At 49.3% G+C, this 12,126-nt stretch overlaps 3 protein-coding genes across 3 annotated transcripts; 1 reads left to right on the top strand and 2 right to left on the bottom strand.

Moving 5' to 3' along the window:
• Positions 1-101: 101 nt before the first annotated feature.
• On the top strand, positions 102-1,550 carry MYCFIDRAFT_40607 (glycoside hydrolase family 5 protein; the record flags this gene model as incomplete). The annotated part of the gene is made up of 2 exons (XM_007928817.1): positions 102-649; positions 698-1,550. 2 exons carry the CDS (start codon positions 102-104, stop codon positions 1,548-1,550), a joined length of 1,401 nt encoding a protein of 466 aa, XP_007927008.1.
• Positions 1,551-1,967: 417 nt separating this feature from the next.
• MYCFIDRAFT_189123 (uncharacterized protein) lies at positions 1,968-3,236 on the bottom strand (the record flags this gene model as incomplete). Its single annotated transcript, XM_007929655.1, has 2 exons — positions 1,968-3,085; positions 3,179-3,236. 2 exons carry the CDS (start codon positions 3,234-3,236, stop codon positions 1,968-1,970), a joined length of 1,176 nt encoding a protein of 391 aa, XP_007927846.1.
• A 366-nt stretch (positions 3,237-3,602) lies between these two features.
• Positions 3,603-8,002, bottom strand: MYCFIDRAFT_215705 (uncharacterized protein; the record flags this gene model as incomplete). Its single annotated transcript, XM_007929654.1, has 5 exons — positions 3,603-3,998; positions 4,052-7,372; positions 7,458-7,563; positions 7,619-7,774; positions 7,983-8,002. The coding sequence occupies 5 exons, from the start codon at positions 8,000-8,002 to the stop codon at positions 3,603-3,605; spliced, it is 3,999 nt and encodes a 1,332-aa protein (XP_007927845.1).
• Positions 8,003-12,126: the final 4,124 nt, after the last annotated feature.

Raw genomic sequence — 12,126 nt, 5'->3', positions numbered from 1 at the left:
TACATAGTTACCGAAACTCTTATTATCAGGCAGGGCCGCAAGAGGGTTTTAAATAAATCCTCTGGATCTGACCAGACATCCCAGGATACCACGTGGACAGGATGAAGCTCACAACAGCCTTGCTGGCTGGCTTGACGGCCGCCAGCAGCGTCTCGTTCGGCACAGATGAGGGCTGGAGTCCGAAGTTTTCCAGACGAGAAATCGTGAGCCCATCCGCCTGGCCGTATGGACCTTTCTCGACCCAAGGCCGCGATATCATCAACTCGAAAGGCGAAGCCGTGACCTGGGTTGGAGTCAATTGGCCCGGAAGCGGCGAGACGATGGTTCCCGAAGGTCTCGAGTTCTCCAGCGTCGGCGAGATCCTGGACCTGGTGAAAAGCGTGGGATTTAATTTCATTCGGTTGACGTATGCGATTGAGATGGTGGATCAGATTTACGAGCGAGGTGGAGCGGATGTGGGATTGGAGATTGCGATGATTAATGCTCTTGGGTATGAGAATGGGACGAAGGTGGCGAAGGAAATGGTGGCGAAGAATGCGGGTTGGTCGAAGGAGACGACGAGATTTGAGGTTTGGGATAGGATTGCTGAGGAGGCGGCGAAGAGGGAGATGTATATTCATCCGGATGTGCATGTTGGGAAGGCGCAGTGGTAAGTTGGAGATGACATGACATTTTGTGGAGCTGACATAAGGGCTAGGTGCTGTTCTAAGACAGACGGAAACGCGTGGTTCGATGACTATAACTTCCCAGTCAAGAACTGGCATCGAGGCTTGCAGCATACCGCGGAATGGGCAAAGAAGCACCCGAACGTCGTATCAATGTCGTTACGAAATGAGTTTCGACGCAACATCAACCTGACCGACCCAACCATCAACTATGGTTACAACTGGGTCAATCTCGTGGGCAACAGCACCGCGGCGACAGATGCCATTTATCAAACCAATCCCGACATCCTCATCAGCTGGTCCGGCATGCAGTTCGACCAAGACCTGTCAGCACTTGCATCCGGCCTCAACCTCAACACCGCACCGTGCTACAAATGCGACGCCATTCGCGACGGATACACGCGAGAACCCATAGTGTTCGACCTCGACGCCCACCCTTGGGCGGACAAAGTCTTCTACGAACTTCACATGTACTCCATGTCCGAAGATCAAGACACCGACAACTGCGCAATCACCCAAGCACAGCTATACCAAAACGGCTACAACGCGCTTGGAATCGATCCCCCCGCCGCATGCAACATCACAGGAGCCTGCATGAAACCCGTTCGCGTGACTCCCGTCGTGATGACGGAATTCGGCTGGTCTCAGGACGAGACTCTTTTCAATGATACGCTGCAAGGCTGCATCAGAAATTTCACCACCCAGCATGGGATCTCGTGGGCTATGTGGTCCTTGGCGGGTTCTTATCGAATCAGAGAGGGAGGGCAGGGTGTGCCTGATACTTGGGCGCTTTCGAATTATGAGTGGAATGGATGGCAGTTTCCGGAGGGGATTGAGAAGTGGTGGAAACCTTGGGTGGCTGCTATGTTTGGGTCGCACATGTAGATTTGGATTGCGGAATGGTGCTACTGATAAGGTGGCGTGATGAAGCTCGCGTTCGAGGAACGTTGAAAGATTGCATCGCTCGTCTGCGCACTCGCTCTATGCTGAGCCAACCACTATCGCAGAAACCCCATCCTCGACGGCGTCAAACATCGCAGCGAAGCCCAATTCCTCCCGCCCCTTTTTTGACTTTCACCGGATACCCTTACTATCCTCCTTCCCAACCTCCCCATCCCTCACCGTCGTCTCAAACACGTCCATCTCCAGGCCTCCAGTCAAATACGCAATCGCGAGGTTACATCTCGTTCCACGCCAGATTCATTCCTAGACAAACTCCTAGGGAAATCATATCCTAGTTCGCAAAATCCCCCTTACAAAATCTCCATCCTCCACCCGAACCCCATCAAACCACCCTCACTCTCACCCCTCCCCCTCCCCCCTCATCCCCCTTATCTCCCTCAAAACCCTCTCCCTCCCCCACCCCTCTCGCAACCCCCTCCTCAAAACCCCCTGCTCACTCCCCCTTTCGTTCCCGGGCGAATTCCGATCCAAATCCGTCGGAAACCCATACCCCTCCGCAACCGCATGAACAAAAGCCTCCACCTCGCACGAGAACCCCTCGCACCGATATCTCTCCTCCAAAACCTCATACGTCGCCTCAATCAAAGGCAAAGTCTCAACGATCTCCATAGCCTTCCCAAACGCCGAAGAGATCTGGAAAAGATTTGCAGAACGGGAGATGTGCGAGGTAGTGTTGGAACCGGCAGAATGGAAGATAGCGGGGGAGAAGAAAAGGGCGTCGCCGGCAGCCAAAGGGAGGGAGACGTAGTTGTCAAGAAAATAAGTTTGGAAGTCGGAGAAATGCGTGGAAACAAACGCTTCGGGGAAGAGTTGCGAGTAAGGGACAAACCTCGTGGGACCGGATTCCAGCGGCATATCCGTGTGCGCCACCGCACCTTGCAGGGTCAAAACGGCCGAAACCTGATGGCTCGCTTTCGGGAACTCGGCGCATTGCTCCAGACTCGGGAAGCCGAGATGATAGTCCCGATGCGGAATCTGCGCTTCAGAGCCCGGATGCACGATGTTGAGTTGCGCGGTGATGCGGAAGTTCGGGCCGAGATGGGCTTCCGCAACGATGCGGAACCAAGGGTTGGAGTAGTATTCGAAGAAATTTTGGGGGTGGGAGAGGCAGTGTTTGGTGAAAGAGTTCCAGAGGCGGGAGTTGGTGCCGGGGGTGCGGGCGAAGTGGTCGCCTCGTGCTGGTGTGGAGGAGAGGATTGTGGAGAAGGTGGTGTTGGCGAGGGAGATGGTTCGGGCGGAGGGGAAGAAGTGTTTGAGGATGTAGACGCCGGGGCCGGAGGTGAGGATGTGGTAGAGTTCGTCTTGGAGGTGGTCGATGAGAGTGGAGTCGTTGAGGTCGAAGGCTGTGCAGTCGTAGATTGGGATGTTGTTTTCGATGGTCTTTGCTAAGGGGTAGGTTTCTTTGGTTGTCGTCTGTTCGACCAGAGCTTTGAAGGCAGTCAGGCTGGGAGGGTTGTCTGTGGTATAGCATCTCGGTTCGACTCTGCGTGATTTGATTCTTTGCTGGCCCCATGATGGAATGTCGAGATAGTATAGTGCGCCGAGGATACTGGCTGTTGCTGCGATGGATGCCGCTGCGGCCTGAATTCTGTTTGATAACAAAGGCATGGTGCAAAGATGAAGAACTTTGGCGCAGTGATCGCCCGCAAGAGATAGAGATATATGTACAGCTCCGCATCTGAGGTCGGTAGAGAGCGGAGTCTTCGCTTGGCACGTCGGAAATCCCAAGAAAGCAGGTCGACCGCTACGGTAGCGGTGTCGTCGGCACGCGGCTAAAGGGGAACTCAACATATAATAATCAACATTGGGGCGTATGAATCGCCATCGTCGCACAGACGGGTAGCTTCTACCCAAAACAAAACAAAAGGCCTCTCCAGATCACACGGCATGACCATTGACGCCTGAAAGCGCCTTACCATGCCAGCCCAAGAACGAAATCCGAAAAGAGGAGACTTTCATTCCCCTCCTATACTCTCAGTTCCCCTTAATCCCATCCAAAATCTTGGTCAATTCCTTTAGCCTGACCGGTTTCGTCAAAAAGAGGTCGACGCCAGAGCTGAACGCCTCTTGTTGAGCACTCGCGCTTCCCAGCCCCGTCAAGGCGATAATCGTCGCAGGCTCGACGCCCTTCTGCTTTTCAAACCCTCGGATTTGTCGCGTGGCTTCGAACCCATTCAAGACCGGCATGTTGATGTCCATCAGCACGACCTGGGGTTTGTGGCTCATTCGCTGAAGTTTGGGGTCTGGCTTCGACTCGTGGTCCAAGCAGGATTGTTTGTATGCTTCGACAGCTTGCAGACCATCTGTGGCGACTTGCTTGGAGTGGCCGTATTTCTCCGCGTATGTGACGAGGAGTTGAAGATTGATGGGCTATGTCGAAGTCAGCATTGTACAATCGCCGGCACAGATTAGGAGCAACTTACATTATCATCCACAAGCAGCAAGTTGACGCCGCCGTCGACTTCTGCGTTACTCTTGTCTGTCTTTGCTTGTGGTGAGCCTTGTCCAGTACTGACTCGAGGCTTCGTCCCGTTCAACGATGGTGTCGGGATGCGAGGGAATTTGTAATCGGACTGCTGATTGCGATCTTCACCAGATCCGGCAGATCGAGGACTGGTTGACTTTGCTTGGAGTGCGTGTTCCGGCTGCTGGCCAACGATGGTGTCTGTACGTCCGCGATGCGCAAGACTACGTGGATGAGCCGCTGGGTCCGGATGTGGCACCATAGAGGGAATTTCCTTGACAGCTCCTGCGAGCGCGAGGTCTTGAGCAATGTCGCGCTTGTTTCTCAGGCAAGATGTGATGGCTTTGGCGAGTCGTTCCGGTCCTGCGGGCTGTGCAATGAGCTCGATGTGTCCAGTCGCGACATTTCCAAGCCCAGGTGCTCTGAGTCGGCGAGCTGACACAGTACTATCGCAGATGACGATGAATGGTGTGTTGCTCAAAGAGCTGGGTGACATGGGCGCATCAAAAGTGCCCGTGTCTACACGACGGTGCAGCTCATTGTGCAGCTCAGCTTCTGTGACCAGATAGACATCGGCGCCTTCGTCCCCCGCCCACGTGCAGTCAAAGGCATTGACGTTGATCTCGTCCAGCGTCTTGTGAACGCTCGACAGAAGTAGTGCTCTAGCGGTCTCATCCGACCTTTGATCTGCCGATGGAGTAGTTGCGGAATCAATCACGCCCACGGAAACACCTGCGATAGCCCGAGCAAGTCCCGAAATCGACCGCACAAGGGGCGCAGGTCGGTCTGGGTTTCTGGTGCCAGCTCCTCTACCCGTTCGACTGTGTTCCAGGGGTAAAGTGACCGAGAAGCATGAACCTACGCCCTTCTCGCTCAGAACCTCGATCTTTCCTTCGAAAGACTTGACGATCTTCGCGACAAGGTTCATGCCCAAGCCAGTGCCTTCCATCAAACTATCCTCCTGGCTGAAAGCGCGGAAGAGGTGGTTTTCAAGAAAGTCTCTTGACATCCCTTTCCCAGTATCGGTGACAGAGAAGGTAACGTTGAAGCGCTTCTTCTTTTCCGAGGGTTTCTTGTCCATGGCTGGCTTGGCCGATAGACACACTCTGATGTGACCTTGGTGAGTGTATTTAAGCGCATTGGAGACCAGGTTGATGCAGATCCGCTTCCAAGCCCCGACCGCAACACAGCATCTCCAGTCAATGTCGGTCCCTCGATCGATGTCCAGAATGATGGCAACTTTTCGTTTCAGGACTGATTCTGCATCTCTACTACAGCAGAAAGAATAGACTGCAGTCTCAACAATCTCTTCAGTCACTTGATCCAGCGCCACGTCTGCATCCAAAGCCATCAAGCCGCCCATGCGAGATCGTTTGGCAGCATTGGTCGATAGTCGTCGATCCTTACCATCGCGGACACGTCCACCTCTGCTCTTTGAATGATGATTGATCTTGCTGAAATCCAACAAGTGGTCGATGATGTCGAGCAACGTGCGACCGCAGATTTCAACTTGTGAGATCAAATTTGCGCTGAAAGAGTCAAAGGGCTGTTCTTGCAAACACTCCACGCTACCCAGTATACCATGAAGCGGCGATCGCAGCTCGTGGGAAATGGTCGAGATGAAATCTGATTTTGCTCGGTCGGAGTTCTGTGCCTCAATTCGATGGAGCTCGGCTAGGATTACGTCGCAGAAGGCCTGGATAAACTTGACTTCTGACTCTTCGGAGAATAGTCGCAGAGGCGAGTAAGACCAGAATAGAGTAGCCGCGTACCAACGCTGTCTCGTGTGATCCCACATGCCGACGAGACCAATGCTGCGAACTCCAGGGAATAGTTGAAAAATCTCTTTACTGTCGTCCAGCCGGTTTTGCTTCCGTCTCTTGGAGCAGGAAGGGCTGTGCTCTTGCTTGCCGTCGGCCTGGACTGTCCCACTTGAGCAACGGCAAGATTTCGCATCGCTATTGTATTCGGACGACTCGTCATCCTCGGAAGACACATCGCCATATTCATTGAAACTCCAAATTTTGCCGCGAGGATATCTTCGCAGTAGTGAGCGCAAGAATTTCTCGGTAATCATCATTCCAGCCTCGTTGGCTTCATCGCCGCTTTTGGTTCCGGTCATCGAGCCAGAGGAGGACAGCACAGTGCATTTCTTCTTCGCCAGATCTTCGCCAGTGGTCTTCTTGATCATTTTCGCGTCGCCTTCAGTGCCGGTCGTGTTGGTCTCAGAAGCGCTGTGGTGGTTCGTGTCAGAGCTCAGCTCCGTAGTGCTGTTACTGAGGGATTCCGCGGCGTCAACGAGGCCCCCGAACGTTCCGACTGCCGCATCCAAGAACATTACTTCCACATCCATTGCTTCTCGTACCAATGTAGCTGCTCGTTCGAACGTCTTCCGGGTGTCGCGTGTGCCAGGGTCTTCGAAATTGTCGGCCCTGCGGTTGTAATTGAGGTTTTGAGGTCCTTTGCTTATTGGCGGGGGCATTCCGTGGGCCCAACTTCGAGCACGATTTCGTCCGACAGGTGAAGCGTTCGCTGTGCTGGTTCGTCTATTTTCTTCCTCCATTTCCTGCTGCTCACTAGCAATGACAGCCGCTTGAGCAACGACAGAGACTTGGGTGGTCATTGGCTGGACGCCGAGTGGGTGAGCTAGCGCTGGGTCTTTCTCGACATCGAGATCCCAATCTGCGTTCTTTTCTGCCCAGTCTCTGAAGCCGGAGGCGCCATCAATGAATGCACCAAGTCCCGCAATCATCTGAGTTCCGATCTTATGCTCGGCGGTGGCTCGAAGCATTTCCAGATGGGCCATCACAGTAGTGGCCATATCTCGTAAGAACTGTACACCATCATCGCTCATACCATCACGATGCTCATCGTCCAGAACACAATAGGCGCCTATATTGATACCTTTTGGCGTTGTGATGGGCACTCCAGCATAAAACCTGGCTTTCGGGCCTCCTGTCACGAATGGTCTGTCGCAAAAGCGAGTGTCTTCAGCAAGATTGTTCACGATGTGCACGAGGCTGGAATTGGCCTGATCTTTGTTAGAGCCCTCGTTGATATGCGGGAGCATGACCGTGTGCTCGCAGACCGAGTAGCCACGCGGGATAATAGTGTGTCCAAGCCAGAGGTCATCTTCTGCGGCGTGAAGGCTATCGTTCTGCAAGCTGAGTGTTCGCGTTGCTTCGGCGAGAACATATGCATGGGTTGAATCGAAGAAGAACAGCATAGCCCTCTTGACGCCTAAGCGCAATGCTCCCAGTTGGCAGAAGGCAGTCAAGGCCTGGAAAGGGTCAGCCAATGCACGGCAGAGACGGTCAAGTCTACGGTTCTCAGGGCTTATTGATCTAGGCGTCCATTGGACCTACTCGATCGGGCGAAGAAAATGGCGTGTGAGCCTGCACGGCTGCATGGTCGCCAATATCGCATACCGGCGGGCCAGCCTTGGTGAGCTCTCGGATGGGCTGGTAGTAGCTTCCATAAGAGTCGAGTCAGAGATTGCATGAGGACGCTTTCAAAGCTGACGTACCGATAGAACTCTCGAGCTCGCCGACTCTCATGCAACCTCTTGCGCCTCGGACTGTCGGTGCTGGCCATGTCGCCGCCACCGCTGTCGTGCCTGGACTCCTCGAGTGGTGGTGGACATGCTGAGGCAGCCATGACATGTGAAGATCCGTCGTCACAGCTGGTGATGGTGTTATTATTGCACGGCTGTCCCTCCGCCAGCCAGCGCCGCGCCGCCCCGCCCAGGACCAGGGTGTCTCGATGCCGAAGATTCCACGAGGCTGATCTACGTAGTGTAGTGCAGTCATCGGGCGGGGTCTTTCGATGAGACTTCGAGACAGTGGGCCTTGGCAGAGGGCCAGCCACATTAGAATACATGGTGAACACACACATGCAAGGGCCAAGACATTCCGCTAGCTGTCGATCCCCTATAATAACTCGTTGGCTGTCGGCGTTTATCGGTTAAACAGGGATCAACCCCTACAGTGTCTATATAGTTAGTATATAGAAGCCGCTCTATAGATAAATAAATAGGCCTTAATTAGACTCGGTTGTATATACGTTAAGCCTCTTTAAGCGCTTAGCTCTTATCGCCGCTATCGGTTAACTATACTAACTTAATTACCTTTATATTTCCAAATTCTAAGTCGCTAAGAAGCATATAATTATAGCAATAGCGACCTTCTAGGCCTTTATAGAAGATAGGTATAACGACGACGCTAATAACTAGTAGCTAGATATAAGCGCTAGTTTAATAGACGACGATAAGATAAATGCTAATTAGCTAACTAAAGGAAGAGAGCCTGTCTTCGAGAAAGCCGGAGAGCTAATACTAAGCAGCGTAGACGACGAGGGTTTAGTAGTCGTAGAAAGAGATAACAAGGTCGAAGATATAGGGGTAGATAGTAGGGTAGGTAGATTGTATTATTTAGCCGACGGAGATATAAATAAGGGTCGTTACGAGCCGTTACGTAGCATCTCTTACTAGTAATAGGTTAACTTGCTAGCCTACCTATAAGGCGATCTCGAGGCTATTAATAACGTCTAATATAGCTTCTTCTTGCTATTCTAGACTAAAGAGGTTATAGACCGATTAGTCGACTATACTAATAAGTATACGAGAGACAAGCTAGGTTTTAAGAAGGACAACAAGATATGTATCTCTAGTCGTCTATAGAAGCCGGTAGATAAGCTAATAATACGGATCTTCGTAGGCTTAATTATATATATATCTGTAATCTAAATAGACAATAAGAGCGAATACTAGCGCGAAGATAGATACTAGCCGAGATATAGTATCGCTAAATATATAAGCGAGTAGCGATTTAAATAGATTAAGGCTGCTTTATAGTACCGGAGTAACGCGCTCTCGTTAAGCGAAAGAGGCCTACCTACCTAGACGTAGATACTACCTCTTACTAACATTCTACGTAGCAAATTCCGCGAGGTTGTCGTACCTAGTACTAACGTATCTATTAATAAGAGCATAGTTCGGTTTACTAGTAAATCTAGGTATATTATTATAATGCGAGGTAAGCTAATACCTATCGGATATTATATCCTATACCTATACGAGGGCAGGTACCTATATTCCTTCTTATTCTCGAGCCTACGGAAGGCATTTAAATAGAAGGAAGATAATCCGGACTCGGTAGCTTCTATAGTCTCTTAGCACCCGGTAGTAACTCTAGAGGTTCTTATAGACGCCGAGAAGAAGGAGCGGTAGAAGGAGAGTAACAAGAAGCGCCGCAAGCGTAAAAGCCGTAGTCCTAGTAGTATTAGATATAGTTAGAATACAGGTCTATATTTAATAAGGGATATAAGGAAGGAGTGTTATATAAGAGCGGTCTGCGCGGACTGCTTATCCGAAGCAACCGAAAGCCTAATCGTATCGCCTACTGTCTCGCTTAGCGCAAAGCTAAGCTCGCTTAGGTAAGCGGTCCTTCGACTAATTCTATAGCTTCCCTTCCTATAACACTTCTACTATATCTATATAGACAACCTATTTAACAATATACTATTATTTGCAATCCTACGACATCTCGGCATTACGGCGACTAGAACTATACGTTCTAAGTTACTTTCGTAGCTATAGCGAGGCAAAACCTTCGAGAAGCTAGGTATATTAAAAAAGGATAGTATAAGGAAGAATTTAACCTACCTAGGCCTTAATCGTAAGATAATACGGTTTCCCTACGATACACTGCTTTATAAGGCAATTTATAACGTAGTAGCGGTAATTTAGTAGGACAGAAACCTCGTATAGTTCCTTATAACGGGATGCCGGCCTTTCGAGCGAATACGACGGCTTCGGGTATGCCCTCGAGCTAGTAACAACGCCTATATCGATAAGTACGTACGAGTTTACTAGAAGATAGACGGTAAGGAAGAGAAGGACCTTCCGGAGGTTGCTGCTTTATATAATAACTATATAGGTAGTATTAACATTTATAACTAGCTACGCTATTATTACTTAACCTAATATAAATCGAGGAAGGGATAGTACCTATTGTTCTACTTCCTACTAGACGTAGCGGTTATTAACTCCTTTATCCTTCTTCGAGGTAATAAGAAGTAGACTAAGGACTAATAGTTTACTTACTAACGCGACTTCTATATAGCACTAGTATAGCAAATGGTTTAACTTAGTTAATAAGAGCTTAACTAGGTAGAGGTAGTAGAGGCCGCTACGAGGGCTCTTCGTACGCTAACTCTACTACCTCCTTATACTAGTAGTCGCTTTGTCTTAGGTTATACCTATAATAGTAGGAGTAGAAGATCTCGGCGCTATTAGATTAGGAAAGGAGACAGTCTACCTATAGCCGAAGATATACGTCGACTCGCTCGCGGTAGTAACGCTATCTACTAGCGATAGTCTATTCTACTAATATAACGTTACTATCTCTATAAGCACGTAAGGACTACTTAGGGTTTTAAATACTAGCCTCTCGGACGTATACAAGAGTACTAGACTATAATAGCGTGCTTATATTGTAGCCCTATAGCGCTCTACAACCTATGCGACGTAATATAGTATAACGAGGCTAATCTATAGTCCTTCTTCGAGAGCTTAAGACTGTAACCTAATAACCCTTCGAGCGCCGCTAGCGATTAACAATAGTCGCTATTGCTTCTATATTAGACTTAGAGACTACACTTAAGGCATACTGCTGCTTTACGATTGCGGCAATTATCTTATAGAGGTAAGCAACCTAGCGCTATAGTGCCTTAAACTCCGCCCTCTTAACGACTATTGCCTTACTTCGAGAGCCTTCTTCTTTAGCGGACTAAGTAGCTATCTACGACTCTATAACCTCCTTCTTTAGTAGAAGGTTTAGGTCTACCCTTAAGTCCCTTACTACCTCTATAAGGAGGTTTACCTTTATAGTAAGTAGACTAATATTAAACTACCTCTTAAGTAGACTCGGCGGCTCGACAAGTGCCTAAAGTGTCTCTTTACTAAGCTTATAGCGCCTTAGTCGACGGCGTATACGAGATAGGCGAGACTTAGTTAGTAGCTAATTAGTTATTAGAAGGTCTTAATCTATAGTCTATATAGTCTATATACCTATTGTAGTAGGGAAACCCGGCTTAGTATAGGTGTGCCTAGTTATACCCTCTTCCCCTGTTTTTGTATATCGGAACATATACAACTACCTTTATAATTAGGACATATATATATAATACAAGGAGACACAGCTACGACAATATATAGCAAGAGAGATATAGGAAATGTACCTAATCTAGCTGCAATGTAGCCCTCCCTACGTCTATTCTCTTCCTTTTAATATTTATAACGCTTTCCCTTCGAAGTATATAATACTACGCCGACCCCTCGCAGTTTACTAAGTACTAGGCCTATAGTATACAGTTCCCTATATATGTACCTCTACCTACGACCTACTCGTCCCGCCTATATTTTCTAGAGCCGAAGGTAGGGCTATCTTTATTCATTTAAAGGTGCAGGTATATATATAGTTAAGAAGAAACGTTTATAGCCTTCGCCTAGAGCGAGGACTACACTACTAATATAATACTACCGCTAAAGAGACCTTAGTAGTATCGAGACGTCCTACTACTAATAAACCGTTACCGACTTAAAGTAAAAGGAATACCGTTACCGACTTAAAGTAAAAGGAAACACTGTTTACGAATGTTACGACTCCCTACCTGTCTGTAGCAGGCGGGACCTTATAAGAAACGACCTATATAGAAAGAAACCTAAGAGCCCGCTACAAGAAACTAGAGATAGGGATACGAAGAACCCCGAAAAGTCGATAGCCCCCTATCCCTTCCGCTAATCGGCGCGAGCCTAACTTAAAACCTCCTTCCGGGCTATTACGACCCTTCCGCGGTGCCGTAATCGGCATACTACGAGGCAATAGAAATTAATAAAAGAGGAACAAAGGGGGCCTAGAACGGGTGTAGCAGGTATACTAGCTAGCTAGCTAGGTAACATTCGCCGCCCCCTTTATTCTATATATATGCGGACTACCGCCTACCCTCCCCTTACTTCGAGAATATAGACGCGAT

The sequence above is a fragment of the Pseudocercospora fijiensis genome (assembly GCF_000340215.1).
Source record: "Pseudocercospora fijiensis CIRAD86 unplaced genomic scaffold MYCFIscaffold_5, whole genome shotgun sequence".
Lineage (NCBI taxonomy): Eukaryota > Fungi > Ascomycota > Dothideomycetes > Mycosphaerellales > Mycosphaerellaceae > Pseudocercospora > Pseudocercospora fijiensis.
This window is presented reverse-complemented; position numbering and strand designations above follow the sequence as displayed.